Source organism: Mangifera indica, chromosome 15 (genome assembly GCF_011075055.1).
Source record: "Mangifera indica cultivar Alphonso chromosome 15, CATAS_Mindica_2.1, whole genome shotgun sequence".
NCBI lineage: Eukaryota > Viridiplantae > Streptophyta > Magnoliopsida > Sapindales > Anacardiaceae > Mangifera > Mangifera indica.
In genome coordinates, this window is record NC_058151.1 from 6,023,258 (window position 1) to 6,043,812 (window position 20,555).

Here is a 20,555-nt window from a genome sequence, read left to right on the forward strand (position 1 = left end):
GAGACCAAAGCAGAAATTTTATCTTCTACTTGGCAGGGCACGACATAGACAATTAACTATCAATCAAGGATGTATGTTGATCGTATAGATTAACTAACCCTTCCAACTTGCTTGAGGGAAAAGACTAACATCATTCAACCCTAATACAAAACTCATTGGGCAACCCTAATTGTTCCATAATGTCATTAGAAACACGATAACGTGCAACCCATGATAAAAAGTGAAAGCACCATAAAGTCCACCGAGTAGGAGAACAAAAAGATTAGTTTCCAAGCTTATGAATTCTTAGCATCTTCAAAATCCTTCTTTAAAACCCTAGAGTTTCTACTAAAATTCTTATCTTTTTTCCTTATACTTTTTTTATTTTTCTAACCTATGCCATCACACCTTCAACACTTAAATGTATTTAAACATTCTTATTACCCTACAATTAAGGTGAGTTTTCTTGGTGATAGTGGAAGTTACACTACAAGAATCTTTTGCCTATGTGTTTTACGTATTATTATGTTGTTTAGACATGATATTTGAATGTAGTTTTCGGAGAGATTTTAGGGTTTGTCATGTTCCAGCATACAAAAGTAGCAAATTTTATCTATCATTTTTACAAACAATTTTTCATGCTAATTGCACATTAAATACTCTATTTTACATTACTTTAGCACAATAAAAGTCTAAATCAAATTCAAGAATCCATAAATACACAAAACAATATGCAATATTTGCCAAATTCTTAGTAAAACAAAATGATTATCATGTTTATCTCTCCTTCGTAGACTAGCAGGTCTTCAAACTTTAAAATATGACAATTGATCCTTCGATCGATGTAATTTTTACCCTTAGTCTCGTCGGAATTTTCTCTAAAAATTTTTATATAGAATGTGTAAACTATCATTTTTTAAATAAACCCCTTTATATAGATTTTCATATTCAACCGCTATAAACAAGTATTTAACCCTTATGCACAAGCATTTGTAACAATTGTCCCACTTTAATTGTCTTTCCCTTTCTTCTAGAACCATATTTTTTAAAAACTTTTGCTTATGAATGAGCGTTCTTTTTACTTGAATGACATTCATCTCATTGAATTTACTTTTTTCCTCTTTGCTATTGTTCATCCCTTAATGAAGGTCTCAAAGTACTTAATGGGAGTTCATCCTTCATGAATAATTGTTCATCACTACTTAAGTGAATCTTTAACAAAATTAAATAATGAATATGACCAGAATACCATTGGGATGTAACTATAAGTGCTATAATTCCTTCTCTTTATTTGAATTTTGTCCTCAAAAAGTCACTTGAACTACTCTAAGAATCTATGTATCATATTTTACTCCACTTTCCATGTAGCTTCCTCAACCTTGTGATTCCACCACAAACTTGACCAATGAGATCTGGTTATTTCAAAGCTCCTTGACCTTTCTATCCAATATTTGCATAAGTTGCTCCTTATGAATTAGATTGTCGTCTAACTACACATCTTTGATCCTCGTTACATGGGAAGGATAACCTACATACTTACAAAATAACACATAGAACACGTTGTAAATGAATTCCATGCTCGGTGGTGACAAAAGTTGATAAGCCACCTTACATATCTTTTCCAACACCTTGAAAGGTCCAATATACCTTAGAGCTAGTTTCCTTTTTCAACCAAATCTTATCACATGATGGTAGGGAGCTACTTTAATAAACACTTCATCACCCATACTAAACTGTTAAGTCTTATGTAACACCCACAGGTACGTTCTAAGGGCATTAATATTATTTCCATTTGATTAAATTTAATTTTGGGTCGAATCAGGTTGAAAATGAAATAGAATGTCTATTTGGCTTGATGTAAGATGTGAACCAAGGTAGGTCATGCCTATACATTATTTTATGGGTGTACACCATTACCTTATTTGAGGTACAATTGTATATAAATGAAATTAGGACTCTTGTAGAATTGTACCTTATTTGAGGTACAATTATATTCACGTGAACTGGAAGATGTAATATGCTCTAAGGATGATGATGATCGGCTACTTGGAAGTTTTGATGAGTTTGTTTATGAGAAGTGTGAGTCTGGATTTTGTGACAGACGATCGAAGATGCTCAAGACCCCTGAATTCAGTTTCAACCATCGCACGTTGCTAAGTGCGTGCGGATGGTAGATGTTAGCCACACTGGCATGAGAAGTGCGCAGTGGTGCTATGGTTGGATCATTGCTCGATGCCACCAGAAATTTAGGCTCATAGCATGCATGTTTGGCGTTCTCAGGAGTGCCCACCGTGCTCTGCGCTTGCCGAGACTGGCACATCACCCAGGCATACAACGCACACACCGGCCGTGCGGCGTACACTCTTAGTAAGGGGGAAGCTTCCGTCATTTTTTTTTTTTTAAGGAAGGCCAAATCTTCGTCGCATTATTTTTGAAAGAAAATCACTACACGTATGAATTTGTTTTGGAATTGGGCTGCCATGTGTGCACCCACACCTATTGCAATGCACCTAGGCCATTTAAAACCTCCGCCACTAGCGAAGCACTAATGTTTGATTCTTGAATTGGTTATGTAAATAAAATGCTTATTATGTGATTTTGTGTGGTTACATGCATGATTGGATTTATTGCCTTGAATAATTTTTGTGTGGATTGTTCTTCAAATTTAATCAATAAATTTCATAGATTAATATAATCATAATTAGGTGTATAAGTAGTTACAAATCATGTTGATGAACAGTTGATGAGAAATCCTGGTCTTGAATATGCACGGATTGATTGATAAGAGGTCTCGACTCTTAATAAAGGAGTGGAATTAATTCGATAGAAAATGATGATGTAAGTGATGTCCAAGATAGGCATCCGTTTAGACCATGTCCACGAGGAATGTAAATATCACTTGATATATGTGTCTAATTCAATAAGTATAGATGTAAGGGGGAATCCAAGATGAATGCCCTATCCAATACAAGGGCATAGGAGGCACCTGAGATGAGTGTCCGATCAGATGTATCAAAACGTTTTTGATAGTGAGACCTTGTTGAGGAAGATTCATAAGGAACACCAATAAAATCATGAATTCTTGTTGAGTACTTATACTCACAATGTTTTTGTTCTGTACTTATAGGTTGGAGAGATGAGGGGCAGAAGGGAAAGCGACTAGATTGGCACGTTAAGTTGTTTACGCGGCTACATTCGTCATATTGTCTTACTTAATATTTAAGAGATTTATGAACATTGCATTAAAGGTATTTTAGTCTTTTTATGTTTTACGTTGAATCTTTATAATTATTTTATTTTTAAAGAGTTGTACGGATGTGCACATCTAGAGTTCTCGTCTGTGCATGAGTAAAGAAAGGTAAAATGGTTATTTATGCATGGCACATCACACACACACACACACACATATATATTAGACACATTTTGGCATTTATTTAAATCTATCATAGTATTTTGAATGTATGTTTTGCTATATGTATGATAAGAAAAGTTTAAATTCAACACGTTTCTTTGGGTCCATATTCCCTCGAAGAGGTATGAATCTGAAGATAATGTTACAATAATAATAATATTAAAGAAAGACTAAAATGTCTTTATGACATACCTATGGTTGTTGCAACAATACTGATGTGTCATGCATTTTAATACATGAGCAATACTATGTGTACCCACTTTGGGTATACAAATATATACACACTCATATGTGTCATCATATGATTGGTTATTGTTTTATTCTTAATTCAAAATCATCCAATCACATAATGACACATATAAATGTGTATACATTTGTGTACCTAAAGTGGGTACACAGTTTTATTGTTAATACATAGTGCAAATGTCATCATCACAACATGTAATGCAAGAGACCTCAAATGTCCACGTATTACCCATTCACACAAAAAAGTAAAAACTTTACAAAGACTTATTTATACTCCAAAACTAAACGTAATTTTATATAGTAAAAAATTCTCTTCAGTCAAACTCATAGATACAACACTAAGAAAATAATGTCACATAATCAATGTCCATCCACATCATCTACGTGCAATTAAATCAAGTTTACAAATAGAAATCTTTTTATCTAAACACAACAGGACAAACGAAACTTACCGTGATCTCCCTTTCGTTCCAAAACCAATTTCCTTATTCATGGGGATTATATTCCTATTCCATCTTGCACCCTTAGGGGGTGTTTGGTTTGGGTAATGTTTGATTACTAAAATAGAAAGATTACCTTGAAGATAGATTACTTAGAAGATTATTGGGTATAAATGATTACTATGTTTGATAAAATTTGATAGGTATAAATAATTATTGTGTTTGGTTAAAGGTAATAAAAGATTACTAGTTAATTATTTTACTTAAATGCCCTTAAATATAATTATTTTTAAATATTTTTTATATTATTTGTCATATTAATTAAAAATAAATTTATTTTTATCTCAAAAATTAAATAAATAATAATTTTTCTGTAATAAACTCAAGATTACCCCAGTAATCTTTAAATACCTAAGGTGAAGGTAGTAATCAGATTACCACTTATATTACCTGTCACGTCAGTATTGGTAATAGAAGATTACTGTAATCTTTTATTACTGACAAACCAAACAAAAGAATAAAAGATAGATTACCAAGGTAAACATAAAATCCCCCAACCAAACGCACCCTTATAGAATAATGATTACTTCCTATTAAATCGTGAAAAAAGGCATTGAATTAAATGCCTAGTATTAGCATTGTAATAGAAAGTAAGTATAAACTTACCTCTTTGTCTTTTAAATTAAGGACTGTATAAAAGTTAAAAGGATCTTCCGATAACTGCATACACCACTATTCTACACGCATTGTTACGCAATTAAATCATATTAATAACATATGGTAAATGTAGGTTTCAAGTAACAGACCGAACCACCTTTAAAATGGGTGAAAGTGAGATAAGGTAGTAGTTAACTTAACTTGCAATATAACGTTACGATTGACGCATTAGACATAGTAATTAGCGGTAGCAGACTTCTATTCAAATTTACAAACTGGTACCTCCACATTTCATCCTAATACCAAAACAACCCCTTAAACCCAATCCCAAACCCAAACCCAAATGTGAGTACTACTACAACTAAACATGCAAATTCCTTAATGCGCAGAAAAGGGCATGTGCCGGCTGCTGTACTTCCACAACCATTCAACACAAAAAGAAGCATCACTCGGTCTTACGAAGATTCGATTGCTCCAGTTTTCCCTACAAATTACATTTTCAAAGTAAATGATTAGTGAATAGGCCAGTTGGCAAGTAGTACAACTATCTCATCACAAAAAAGTACCAAAATTAAACGTTTTATCATGCACCCCAAAACTGCCCGTGCTCACTCTCTCCCTCTTTTTTTCTTTTGTGTGTGTGTTTGTGTACCGCATTATGTAAAATGACTATGTTATATTATTACCTTTAGCTAATGATGTCCAACTTTAAAGCCAATCAAATTCCATTAGACAATGAACACACCCGTCAGACATATTTACAAAATGAGGGACAAACTGGAAGAAAACAAGATAACATGGATAACCAATTTGTCAAACACTAATAAGTTTAACAAGAACCTAATTTGTTGGCTATATGTCCGACCAGATCAGTTTTTCGAAGCTTATAATACTTTGTTAGTTTCTGTTCCTTTGCAATGGCCCTCAGCTCACCTATTTTTAGTTCCATCAGTTTACTAGTTGCAAAAGACGAAGATGTCACAACCTCAGTGCAGGAATCAATTGAGTAGGATTCTGTGATCGAAAGATCATCCTTACCTGCAGCATGATTTAGATCCCTGCGCGATTTTGATAAGTCAATTTGAAGAGTTGAACCTTTAATCTCCACAAGGACTGGAATACTCAGATTCTTTTTTCTTTTCTTTTGTGGCTGTGAAGTTGAATTTTGACTGTCATCCAAAGCAATACTTTGCTCTTCAGCTTCACACTGAACATGTTGAACTGCTTTCTTCCTCATCTTCGAATTCAATGAGTGATTTGAACTGGAACTATCAGACCCAGGTTCGGATTTCCATTGTCCCTTAGATTTTGCAACAAAAGATGGCTGTGGAACGATTCCAAGAGATTGCAAACCAGATTCTTTAACACCCGGTGAATTTGACTTGGATTTCCTCTTCCCATAATGTTTTTGTGGCTTCACAGACAAGCCAGTGTTATATTTCACATTATGGGCAACAGTTTCAGTCATTTGCACGTCTTCTCCTAGCTTTTTTCCTTCCACAGCCTGTGCATTGCCTCTTTTTTTTCCCTTATCATCTTGTAGATCCAAAAGTGAAGTTAAAGCAGACATTTCAGTATCTGTCAGACAAGATTTTTCGACCTTGACAATTTGTAGAGAAGGTTTTCCCTTACCTTTTACCTCTGGAGACAAATGTGAAGATTTTAACCTGTCAGCCAGGATTAAATTGGATTCTTTCATTCCCCGTTTACGTGCAGCCTTCTGTGCAAAATCACAAAGCTTTTGATCAAACTCGCAGTTTCCACCTTTTGCCTGTCTGAATCCACCTACCTTAGAATCAGAATTATTTCTCCCCTGCTCCAGGCCAGTTGCATGCCTCAAAGCAGGAGGACTAAAATGAGAATTTCTAACTCGTAAATGTCTGGAAGTAGTTAATGCAGAATCAGAATTATTTCTCCTGCTGCTGAGACCAGTTGCCAAACTCAAAGCATCAAGACTAGTATTCAAATTTCCAACTTTTTCCTGCCTTGAGACAGTAGTATGGCTCAAAGCACCAGTAGATTCACTACTGCTATCTAAATTCCCAACTTTTGCCTGCCTAGGAATACATAAACTCAGACCTGAATTGTTTCTCCCCCTGCTGACACCAGTTGAGTGCCTTAAAGCATCAGTGTTAGCATCTCCTATGACAGCATTTGCAGGCTGCTAAACAAACACAATATAAGCTCATTAAATAGGCAAGGTAAGCGTATCTTGAATGTGTGACTCACAGGGCTGTGAAGTCCCTATATTGACCATTATAGTTTGCACAGACACAAGTTGAACAAAAGAAAAAAGTTTTGTGGTACCTTCTGTGCTTTTGGAGGATGCACTTTGCCTTCAGGGTCAGAAGGTGAATCCAGAATTTTATCTTTGCCTGCAGTAGTGGTATGGTATGTGCTGACTTCCTCATTTCCATTAACTTCCAAATGTGGCTTGCACCTATTCCTCCTAACATTATGATGGCCTTCTTCACGTGAACAAGCATTTGAGTCTAACTCTTTGTCAACAGTATTTATCGGCTGATTTTAGGGGGAAAATATTAGTTAAAGAAAGCCTGTGAATATTCATAGTGTGATTCTAAGAGGGAATAAGTCAGATTTCCGTATAATGTGTCCTTTACAGGTTCAAAGTCATATGCCTCCTAATACATGACATTAATGTTTAGTACTGCTTATAATATAATGACACTATTGGTAAAAACAATAATACTAATAATATTATAATAAATTAGAGCAGAAGAGAGAAAGCTGCAAGTACCTTGATCCTTCTACAAAGTTTTGCATCCTTTCCCATGGAGTTTGATGCTGAATCCAAGATTATGACATCTTCTGTAGATGCAGAACTGTTTTCTTCTGCTTCATCACTTACAATTTTTGAATTTGAAGAGCAAATTTTTTCCTTCTTGTTGGAGTAGTTAACAACATGCTTCAAACCAGTTCCATTGGGATTCTTCAACATGATATCAACAGGCTTTCATTATCAAGAAAGAGAATACACACAATAACTTTAGTTCTCTGACATGGCAAATTTATTTTAGGACAAAAAGAAAATGAAGCTGAACATGACCATTTCTAATAAGATTTTCATTGCAAATCAAGAATCCAGAAGGAAATTATATGTTTCAACCAGTTTAAATGTATGATGAATCTATTTAATCTGAAGTTTGTTTGTTAGACTTTTTACAGGTGCCTTGCACTTACCAATTCTCTAGGTTACACAGCGTAGAGCATATACAGCTCTATAGATTCTGAGAGGCTAAAAAATACAACTGGTAAATGCATATTGTTAACTAGCTTATTATTATACCCTCAGAAAAGTATTTCTTCTCATTGTTAGCTTCTGAATCACAATTTGTTAAATAATTTTAATCTGACATAAATAATCACACAAGAGGGAGCAAACTACCTGGTCCATAGCCAGTTCTAGACTACATCTTCTCTCATCCATGGAATTCAAAGACGAATTTTGGATCACTTGGTTACACACTGAAGTAAAATAGTGTTCTCTGGCTTCCCCCTTCATAGCAGGTTCCATGTCAACGGTGCTTAATACTTCTTTTTCATCATGGTCACCAGCTTCTGATTTCAAAGAGTTTGGACTGGAATCTTTACCATTAGTATACCTAGGCTGTTCATAATAGAACTAACGTGTCAAGAAAACGCAATAAATGAGTTAAACAGCAAAAGAAAAAGCATGCCAAAATTATATAACCACACCGGTGCTTTAACTACAAAGATGTACTTAAAAACACAAGTTTATTCTTCCTTATGCTCAAACCCCAACCTGGAGTAAATCATTACATTGGAAATTTTATAACAATCATGTGTTGAAACTAGTTAAAGCATAAGGAGATAGAGCTTCCTGGACCTTAGCTGCTTCTGAATTATTTCTTTTCTTCTCTTGATGGGTCAGAGGTGTATTTAAAAATGAACCACTTTCTGAATAGGTAATACTGGATGCTTGACTTTCCTCCTTTACAACAGTGCTCGAGTCAGAAAAAATAAATTTTGAGTTTTCTTCCAGATGTTCAGGAGGAAGTACGGTAGAATCAAAACTGTCTAGCACCATCGCATCGAGGGGCTGTTCATTCTTTATAGAAACACAAGTGAGTATGGCATGTTATTTTGTGGATGAAAACATAAAAAAAAAAAAATCTCAAAGGGTGAAAAGAATAAATATGCTGACATAACAAAAATTGAGGTTCTGCATAACAAAATTATAGGTAACTCATATACAAGGGCACCATTCTATCAACAAAATTCACTTTTGCCACCATCCATTAGATAAATTCTATATTTTTTTATTTTTCATCACGTAAATCAAAATTTTGACATGATAAAACCTGGAATCCAAGTTATGCAAAAGCAACAGCCCAAATCAGCAAGCATCTAGTGGGATTAGTTGAAATGGGTCCAATGAACTATGTCACAGTAGGTATTCTGAAGTTGAAATTAGACATTAAGGAGAAAGAATGTATATAATTCATATAACTTAAAATGAGCTCTAAAGGCTTCCAATTTCAGCTTTTAAGTTCATACTAGATTTATATGTTGGACAGTTGAAGAAATAATGCAAAATTTTCAAGATATGAACCTGTTTATCTTTATCGTTGCAGTAGTCTCCGAGTAGAGCTTTTAATATTTCATGCAAACTCTTAAGAGGTTTTCTATACATCAAAAATCGAACTTCAATATCGTTTTTATCTTTACTCTTCAAACTCCTTACCGCGATATAAAGGCAATCTATCTGTTTTCGCAAAGCATTGCAACATATCTCAAACCATTCTTCGTATTCTACCCCAGCTAGTTCATTTTGAAGAAACACTAAATCTTTTTCGAGTTCATCAATTTCAGTGTCAGCCTTTGTGATCAAGATCCTCAGCACCTGTATACAATATTTCTCATTCGTAGCATCTTCTTCAATCACATCTACAGCAACAAAAGAACAAATATAAGTTGACTCTGCTTAACAAGTAACAGTAATAGTAAGAAAGAAATTTGACTACAATCGTAGAATCCCAGATGCAAGGGAAAACAATACCAAACCCATAACCGAAGTAGAAGTCACATTGCCAGCCAAGTTGCATATAGCAACTACTCTCTTGTGGAACTGGAAAATCACTTGAATCAAATGCCATTAACTTTGAAAGCGTTGAGCCTGAGATGCAATTAACAACATTAACATTCTTCCAGAGTGTAAGGCGATAACGAGAATTGGAATTACCGAGAAATTTTCAACCTATGAGTTAAATATGTGAAATTTGCTATGAGCCCTTTAGCTAAAGTTAGAAAAATTTTATTCTTACGAGTATTTGGTTTGTAGAATATTTTATTATTAAAATTAAAAAATTACTTTAAAAATATATTTCCTTAAGGATTAGTAGATATAAATTATTAATATGTTTAATAAAATGTGGTAACAATTGATATGCATAAATAATTATTGTTTGATTAGACATAATAAAAAAATATTAATATATTATTTTACTTAAATACCCTTAGATATAATTATTTTAAAATATTTTTTATATTATATATTATTTTAATTGAAAATAAGAGTCTTACAAAAATTAATAAATAACGATATAATTATAATAAAATTAAGATTATTTTGATAATTTTTTAATAATTAAAGTGAAAGTAATGATCAGATTACCTTTTATATTACTTGTCACATCATTATTAATAATAAAAAATTATTAGATTTTTTTATTACTTTATCAATCAAGCAAAATAATATAAGTAATAAAAGATAGATTATCATATAAATCTTTAATTTTTTTAACCAAACGCCCCCTAATAACAAAATAATCTTGGACATGAAAACAGGATTCAACAGTTCTATCCCCAAAAAAAAATAAAAGAAAATTAAAATGAAAAAGAAAAAAACAAATCAGAAACAGAATAATAAAGTTAAAATGATTGAGGGTAAATTAGCAACAGAAAAAAGTTTGACGAAAAGTTAATCTCAACTTTTAGCAAAAATCCGAATGAATATAAAACAAAAAATCGCTAAACGTCATGAAGATAAATCAAAGAATATGAAAAACAAAACAAAAATTAAAAATTAATTTAATCAACGAAGAGCTGGTTTACACTTATCGTTCCTTAAATATGCACACAGACCATCATTAAAAATTCAATTCGGCCGATTGACATTACCCACTCAAGGTTTGATTCTTTTTAAGTTTTGAAAAGTTTTTTTTCCCACCCACCTACCAAAGCAACTGCTTGATTTTATACTTAAAAGCTAATTAAGTTATATTAAGCTAATATTAAAATAAATATTAATATCATTTATACTCTTTATCACACTCTAATCTAAAATCCTTAATTTTTTTTTTTTCTATTCCCATTTTCATTTCTACGCAACAACTTTTTTGTTTTGTTTTTCCATTAAAAATCACACCAAATTAGGGAGATTCCACATAAGAATCATACCCATAAATGTAATTTCGACTAAAATCACGTTAATAAGTACGATTCTAATTGTCGCCGACCATTCTTAAATTTTTAATTATGATTTATGAGCAAGCTTGGATGTTTTATTGATTATTAAACAATTTTATTAAAAACTAAATAGATTTTTTTTTTAAATTACAGACCGGGTGGGAAAATGGATTTTTCAAAACGAAAGGGTATGCTCGTCATTTTATCAAACCGTCAATTCAATTCAACTCAAGGAAGCCTCGACTGACAAACAGAAGAATGCAACCGATAAAGAGACAAATGCACATGCCAGTTACACAGAAAATAACGGAATGTGAATTTTCTAGACAGCCAAATAGCACAAAATGACAGTCTCTGAACTAGAAAAAATGCCCCAATCAACAATTGATGTATATTAAAACATAATTACCATAAAATCGTTGCAGCAGATAATAAACTAACAAAGAGCAAGTGAATGCGCATGCAGGAACCGGAAAGAAATGCAAGAAAATGATGAAATAAGAAATTTCTAGGCAGCCAAACAGAAAAAAATAAGAGTACCTGAACTTGAAAAAAGAAAACTTGATCAACAATCAATTGCCATGTATATTAGAACGAAATTTTCCGAAACTCGTTGCAGCAAATAAAAAAGAGAAGTGAAAACGCATGTAAGAAACGAAGAAATTTGAGAGAAAAAAGAAAGGGAAATTTCTAGGATGCCAAACAGTACGGAATGAGAATACCTGATACGATAGCTCTCCGATCTCTAGCGGATTTAATCACATTAAAATGACCATTTCTAGGGTTTCGAGTTCTCGAAATTAGATATAGTGATTTTTCAAAAGGGAGGAGTGAGTGAGTGAGTGAGTGAGCTGGTTTCGTGAAGGAACCGAAATCCGAAAAGAAAAAAGCTGCTTGATGAACGAGGGGAACGTGTTTCTGTGGTATATAAGAGAGAGAAAAGGAGGGTGAGTTATCAAGTAAAAAATAATTTCAGGAGAAAAGGTAAATATCACATAGATGCATAAGGTTTATCTTAATAATCGGTTCACCCGTATGTATTTTAATAAGAGATTGAAAGTTTTAAAATATCAATGTAATTAGTAATATGTTACTCAAAAGATAAAGTTTGTAATAATTCTGTCGCACCCGAAAATCATGTCACTTAGTTATGCCTATAATTAGCTAAGTTACTCAAATATTTCCCCCACAATTTGACTTTGACACTCTTATTTAAACATGAATCATCATTTTAAATTTTAGGTACTTTCTAATTGCTTTAATCATACAAAAAGAAAGAATAAGCCTCTACAATTAAAAAAAATTATTTTTTCCTTTTAATTTGTATAAGACATGTTAATTTTTCATATTCTTATAACTAAATTGAACCCAAAAAAAATTACAAATTTATCTTAATAAAAAATTAAAATTTGTTTTTTTTTTTTAAAATAGCAAACCTATGAAACAAAACAGACTGGAACATATAGGGGTTTGTTTGATCTTTTTAAATAGAAAATTACTAACACGTGAACGACAGAAATGTCAGTTGGTGGGTCATGGATTTATTCTTCTTTTTCTTGACTCCTTTTGCATGCAATACTGACCGTCCATTGGTCGAGATGTCGAATCCCCAGACCAAAAATCTAACGGCTATCAATCGCTCACAACGCATGATGTGCGCCTGTAGGGACAACTTATAAGTAAGAGAAACCATCGTCTGTCGCTTTACCGTACCGGATTAACTTTGTTTTATAGAACAGACGCCGGCCCTACACTGACGTCGACAGAGAGGTAGCATCGTAAATACTAAGTAACAGCGATGGTGGGTACATTTTTTTCAGCCTTTGCCAACTTCCGTTTCTCCTCTCTTTTTCAAGGGCCTACATGAAATAATTGAAACCCTAAAATCAAATGAATCCATTGAAATTACAGTTTATTTTTGGTTTGGCTTTAATAGCGGTGTTGGTTTAGTTAAAAAACGTAAAATAGTTTTATTTAAATTATGATTTGGATGCTTTCTAAAGTGAACAAAATTATAAATAGTTTTTAATATATATATATATATATATATATATATGAGCCAAATAACTATTTTTTTATTAAGGTTTGATGTAAACTTAATTTTTTATTTATTAATTATAAAAATTTTAAATATTTATTTATCTGTTAAAATTTAATATTATTGTTAAAGATAAAATTATTATTTAATAAAAAGTTCATCGCATTCCACTCTCGAGTTAGTTTCTAACAAATTATTTTTATCCAAAGTTTAAAAAATAAATATTTTCCCTCTAAGATTTTTTAGCAATCATTGTTAATGATCGAAGACAACGATGGTTGAGTTCTCTCCCCCTCTTGGTTTCTCTCTCTATCTTGATCCATCCAAGGTCATCACCAATCGACAAAATCGATCAAAGACAATAATTCTCTTCATCTCAATGAAGACGATAAATTGTCATTGTCTGAAAAACAAAGACGATATGTCATCTTCGTTGGAAAGAAGAAAATCGTTGTCTTTGATTGGTGATGTGCATGGATGGACTAAGGTGGAGAGAGAAGCCAAAAGAGGGAGATAACTTAATAGTCACCATCTTCAGTCGTCAACAGTGGTGGGTAGAAAACTTTAAGGGGAAAATGTTTATTTTACAAACTTTGGATAGAAGAAAATTTATTAAATTTTTAAATTTAAAAGGGAAATATAATAAATTTTTAGTTTTTTTAAATATATTAATAAATAATAATTTTACCATATACAGTAATAATAAAATTTAATAAACAAGTAAACATTTGAGTTTTTTTATAATTAACGAGTGAGAAATAGGTTTACATCAAACTCTGGGTGGTATGTAGTTGTTTGCCTATATATATTTTTTAAGACTGAATATATTCTACACAATTAATATGATTTATATTCTGTCAAAGATGTAAACACTGTGTAATAACTTATTTTCTAATTTATTTATATGTAAAGAAATTTCTATCTGAAACTTATAAATTATATTTAAAAACATAATAATAAAAATGATATAATACAAAAGATTTAAAAAAAAAAAACATAGAGAAACATAATATATTTATATTTATATTTCAACATTTTGATTTCCTTTTAGTATAAAAAATTATATATTGAAAAATATAATCATCAATTAAAAAAATTTTAAAATACAAATAAAAGAGCCAAAGTCAGTCGTGGCAATGGACCAGATCGGATCCTAGGCCTATACAGTAATAGACTTTCTAGCTGAGTCAACCCATATATTTTTGAAAGCCCAAAGCTCGACCTTATATATAGGCTTGGTCGGGCGAGCCCATTTAAACAATTTAAAAAAAATTAATTAAAATTTTTAAATATAAATTATTTTTTAATTATTAAAACCGAAGACAGTATTATGAATATTTTATTTATAATCTCTCGCTTGTGACTGAAGAATTTCATGTTTATATGATGAAAAATATTATAAATTTATAATATAGTATAAATAAATTTATTTGATATTAAATTCATTTGTAATACTTTGTATTAATAAAATTGAAATAAAAATAAAATTATAAACACAAAGAATTATTATTTACAAATTCAAATAATTTTCAAATGAGAATTGATAAGAGAAAATGAAATTGAAAATATAATAAAATAATTAAGATTGAGATAAATTGAAATTAAAGAAAAGTTGGATTGGTTTATATAGAGAAAATAAATAAATTAAAAAAATTAAACAACGGCCAATAGCCATTGAAGGCTTCTGCCATCTACTATGATATATTTTTTTAATTTTTATTTTTTAAATAATAATAGATCAGGCTAGACTAACCTATAAATTTAATATTAAGTGTCAAATTCGTATTTTGGGCCGACTCAATTGATATATTTAGCCAAAGTTTTCTATTTCTTTTTATGTTTAATTTTAATAAAAAATATGACAACAAAAAATAAGATATTTATTATTAAAGAAAAATAAACAAATATTTTTATTTTTAATTAATAATAACATATTAATCAAAATTAAACACAAAACTATGCTACTGCTGATTAAGATTTAAAAATTTTTGCATCACAAACATTAATGAGCACTTTTGATTCGTTGTGTACAATTAATGATGTATTGGTAATTTTTGCATTAGAATAATTGAAATTTAAGGAACTGTGGTGCACCGCCATAGACCACAGAGGGAGAAATTACTATCTATAGGGGCACGTGGCAATTATTTACTGGATAGCTGTGTACTTTGGTGCAATGTAGTACGAATTATAATAATAATAATATAATAGGGATTGGGGACCGCAACCGCAAGTTTGGCTCTCGAGTATTTTTGGAAGTGACTCGGTAAAAAGTAGTTTTAAGTAAAAGCACTTTTTTTTTTTTTTTTTTTTATAAAAAGAATAGAAATTGTGTTAAGCATTTTTTTTTAAAGATTTGTTACAATCTAGGTGATATTTTTTCTATTTGAAATTCAGGCAAATCCCAATGTAGATATAATTAACAAAATCTGCTCTTTATAAATATATATTTTTCAAAAAAGTGTTTTATTTATTTGTCCTATTCAAAAGATGTTCTTGGAACCCATTTATCAAAGATTTTGAATATGCCGATTTCAATCTTTTTTTTCTTTTTTGTTCTTTCATTTGAAAAAGGCTATTGTTTTGTCTCATTCTAAATTTAAATTTCAGCGATATTAAAGGTGTGAATAATTTAAAATTATGTTTTAATTTGTAAAATAGTTTGGTTTATAATAATAAATTTTTTTAAATTGATTTTTAGTTTAAATTGTTAATTAAACTATTTTTCAATCAAATTAAACTGTAAATACATATATTTGACATAATATTTCTATAAATAATTAGTTATTCAATTAATTCTTTAATCTGATTTAAAAAAGCTTCTAATCGGCACCAATTAGATGTACAGTCTCCTACAAAAGGGTGTTGTTGATGTTAATATTTAAGAAATTCTGAATTTAAATTTGAAGGACTCTGGATAATGAATACCTACACTTGTAAACTTAAAAAAAAGTACATTCAAGAATTCAGAGATTATGGCTCCTTTTCTTATATAAAATATTCACATACCATATCTTCTCTCCTTCCGATTCCGATTTGGCGGGTGATGAGTTTTGCATTTTTCATTTATTTTTTTTTCATGTTTTTAGATAAATATACAGACTACATTTTCATTTTTTCACGTTTTTTAAATATTATATTCGGACAAATATATTAAATACGTTTTCATTTTTTACATTTTCAATTATTTTCAATGTTATTATAAAAACGAAATTCTTGAATAATATACCCTAAATGTCTCACAAATATTATATTTTTAGATAATATAGTCTAGTAAGAATAAAATCGTTCCTATAAAAAAATTATATAAATTTTTGTATATAATTTAAATCAATAATTTATAATTAATAACTTTTTAAATAATTTCAAAATTACTTAGTCAAATATTATTACATCAAATTATACACAAAACTTTGTATAATTTATTTGTTTATATAGTATTACTTATCTGGTAATCCTCTTTTGGTACAAGGAAAAAATATTCTATAATCAGATTTTTTGGATTATTATAAGTAAAAATATAACAGTGTTATATGTATCATTTTGAGTATACATTTAAGTTTACAAATATATATTATTATGTAATTAAGTGTTATTTTATCTTTAATTTTAAAATTATTCAATCACATAATAACGTATTTTTTAATATACTTATTGTTTACTAAGAAATGCACACATATAGTTTATTGGTAAATAAACCTCTACTTAATAATTAAAAAATAATATTATATATATTCATTTTAGGTATACAAATATATATATATATATTTATGTATATCTTTACATAATTGAGTGTTATTTTATCTTTAAGTCAAAATCAATCAATCATATGATGATATATATAAAATATGTATTTATTTGTATATTTAAAGTGAGTATATACATATAAAATACATAAAATATGTATTCCATGGATTAAAATTTGCTTAATTGAACATTGAATTAATTAAAAATTTCACAAGCTACATTACCTTAACCTTTGATTTAAATATAATAATTCTATTACTTCTTAAAACTATTCGGAATGATATTGTTTTATTTAGGCTGGAATCTAGCTAAGAGACCCACTAATGATGTTGATTCATTTAGGCTCAAATCCCACTAAGAGGTCCACAAAGATAAAACAATTGAAGAGTGAAAACATGTTTCTTCTGTTCTTCAACACCTCAGTTAATAATATATTTTGAAAAACAGAAAATTATTATTTCTCATTTTAGCTAAAATGATAAGTTTTCATCCTTGAAATCCAAAAATGGCAAACTCCCTCTTTTTTTTTTTTTTTTTTTTTCAGGTTCTATTAGTAAATTTATTACATTTTAAGATAAAAATACAAAAGATGTCCTTATAACAATAAAAAAAATACCCAAACTAAATTTTATTTATTTTCCAAATTCATAGTTTCTCTACCACTATTGTCATTCAAACAACCACCCCTTGTTGCCGCCTTATAACACCATCAACACTTCCATTGTTATCGATAACATCACTATCACCAGTATTTGTTTCTATTGACAATACCGTGGAGTCAAACAAAAGAAGATGGAGAGAGAAAATGTGGAAGAAAGAAATGTTGCAATGTTTCTTTTAAATTGTAATTAATATTTAAAATTAAATAAATAAAACCATTTAAATACTCTATTAATATTTAAAATTAAATAAATAAAATCATTTAAATACTTTTTAATAGTTAAAATTATGAAAAGATTGGATGAAAATCCAAAATTTATTGTTTCTTAATTTAAAAAATAAAAAATTATTATTTTGTTGTAGTTTGAGTGGGAATAATTAATCTCCCCTTAAGAAAAAAAATAGTTTTATTGGCCGTGACAATTTCTCTAATGATGTCCTAACTTATATCAAACAAATTGATTAACAAATAATGACTAATAGATAGTAATTAGTAGAGAATGACTAAGCAATTACTTAAGCCCACAAGTCAAAGGATCAAGACTTTAGAAAGACAAATTACCTTCTCAAAGCCTCAAAGCAAGGTATTAAGACCATGTACACCACGACTTCAAGAATAACTCAACATTGATGAAATATTTTCTATAATTAAAGAATCAGCTACCTAAAAAACAACAATAACAGTTAAAGTGTAGTTATAGTACTTACCGTTTTAGAAATCACAATAACATTATAATTCTCAATTGCTACGGTAACTCGAAGATAACCTATTACTATAAATATGAATAGTGAATAAGGGATCAAAATTGAAGAAAATCAAGAGAAAAAAAAAAAGCATATAAATTATAATCATTTTTATAGCATATTATTTTGTAATTATTTTTTTTCAACTTAATATCAACATTGTGGACATAGACCCTTAAACTTTCTAGTCGAACCACAAAAAATTCTTTTGTCTTTTCTTTATAAATTATGCCTTTTTATATTCTTGTACTTGAATCTCCCTAACTCGATTTACTTTTCATATATGCATATTTATGCACTAATAATTTGACACTAGAAAGAGTTACACACTAACAATTTGATGCTAGAAAGATGACCCATTTGACATAAGCTCTCATGTTTTCCTAAACAATATATTTTACTTGCCACAAATATCATTTTAATTCTAATGACATCTCAAGGAAAAAGAATTACCTAATCTATAACTACCATCTATATGGATTTTGTGATCTTGGACAACGAAATAATTGTTTAATAATTCAATTAAATTATACAAACACACCACAAAACCTCCTTTTGGATCATTTTCATAGAAAATTAATTCACAACATACATAAAACACACATGGGATGTTTATTGAATATACCTATGTAAGCTACTCCTTCTTTCGTTGAAGGCAAGAGGTTACAAAGTTGCTCTCAAAACCAAGCGTAGCCCCGCTCCTTGGTATCCACACGAAATAGTAACAATGGAGGCATAGTTGTGCTAAAGACTTGTTAGAACTTGATGACAATACTTTGTGGTGAGAAGGAAGGGAAAACTCTTTTTGCAACTAGGGTTATGCATTATATAATTATATTATTTATTTTAAAGCGAGAAAGGCACATATATATACACAAACACATGTGCTGACTAGGACTTGAAAATGTCCCAAGCGGCTCTTCCATGTGCACCTGAGACTGATGTGTGTCCTAGGCATGCATGATTTGGGTGGGAATCATACCACCAATGCTCATGTATATACAACTCATGGGAGTTGTAAATTTGGTCAACACATTAAGTGTATAACATTTCTCACAATTAATTTCTCATGATTTTTGGCATTTAACCCAAAATCATGGGATTATTGCCTTTGTGAAACTAGAACAAAATCCTATCATTATCCTAATGTGAATTTCAAATTAGATGATATGGATTTGAGTCAAACCAACTCAGTCCTGTTAGTTCTCTTATACATTCCAACAACATAAGGTTATTACACTAAGGTCTCAAAGTACAATAAATCCTACTTTTGGTCCATAGGTCTTTCCAAGACTCTAGATTCATTATTCAAAATTTGAACCGAATCCAACTAGGATAATCCTCACATCTCCATAGTTCATCAACTTCTTTTGTATGTGACATATAGACTTTCCACTAAGTCGATAGTGACCAGATTTGTGTCAAGCTTTCAATCTAGCATCCATTTATACACAGATTAAGATTGACCTTTAACAAGGAATCATGGCCAATTGATTAATAGTGATATAGTTATTTGTACAGTTCAATCCTTTCATTATACAATATCTCTTCAAGACTGAGGTATAGATTAAATGTCTCCCTTAAGGCTCCTTAAATAACATAAATTGACTTTTGTTAATTAGCATATAATATCATATTGAACATCAACTTAATCCTATTATGACCACTAATTTAATTGGTTATTGACATCCATTAGGAGACCCTAATTGAGATATTATCTTTTGTGCTCAAGAGTAACCAATCTTTTATTGATCCACCATAACCTTTTGTACAAATTTTGATATAGTCAATCACAATCTTTTTGACAATCTTCTGATTAAACTACATTAAACTAGTGTTAAACCATACTAATTCTAACACAAGATAGTCTGGTGACCCCAAATCTAAAAATCACATGTACTTCTGTTCGCTAAAAAGATATTTTTCATAGATACTAGAGTAACTATCCATATGAAATCCTCTTGGTGGGTCATCTGGTGAACACGTTTACAACATGCACCAATGTGTTGTACAAGTCATCAATAAACAACTTTGACATGTGAAAACTATTATCATCTTTCGATAAGGTTGTTTAACACTATAATAACTCTATCACTATTACTCGTGCCCTTAGTCATGGTAATATCAGAGTTACGAAAGTTTTAAAAATAACCATCTAATGCGTATATAAGGTTCTCACAAT

General features: G+C 30.3%; 1 protein-coding gene across 10 annotated transcripts; it reads right to left on the reverse strand.

Annotated features, from left to right (window-relative positions):
* Positions 1-4,826: 4,826 nt before the first annotated feature.
* LOC123198170 lies at positions 4,827-12,098 on the reverse strand. Of its 10 annotated transcripts, none has more exons than XM_044612813.1 (9): positions 11,725-12,097; positions 9,776-9,892; positions 9,329-9,663; positions 8,603-8,824; positions 8,141-8,377; positions 7,493-7,705; positions 7,042-7,254; positions 5,668-6,898; positions 4,827-5,218 (listed from the first exon to the last, which is right to left on the reverse strand). In XM_044612813.1, exons 2-9 carry the CDS (start codon positions 9,870-9,872, stop codon positions 5,190-5,192), a joined length of 2,577 nt encoding a protein of 858 aa, XP_044468748.1. In that variant the 5' UTR covers positions 9,873-9,892; positions 11,725-12,097; the 3' UTR covers positions 4,827-5,189. The 10 variants fall into 10 exon arrangements, with proteins under 10 accessions (XP_044468748.1, XP_044468753.1, XP_044468749.1 ...); XM_044612818.1 differs by having other exon boundaries at positions 5,773-6,898; positions 11,725-12,094; XM_044612814.1 differs by lacking the exon at positions 4,827-5,218 and having other exon boundaries at positions 5,436-6,270; positions 6,367-6,898; positions 11,725-12,094.
* Positions 12,099-20,555: the final 8,457 nt, after the last annotated feature.

Coding starts and splice junctions, on each gene's coding strand:
- LOC123198170 (XM_044612808.1), bottom strand. CDS start 9,872: ATGGCATTTGATTCAAGTGATTTTCCAGTTCCACAAGAGAGTAGTTGC. Junction 8,825..9,328: donor GCAACGATAAAGATAAACAG/GTTCATATCTTG, acceptor GTTTCTATAAAG/AATGAACAGCCCCTCGATGC. Junction 7,706..8,140: donor TAGAACTGGCTATGGACCAG/GTAGTTTGCTCC, acceptor TGATAATGAAAG/CCTGTTGATATCATGTTGAA.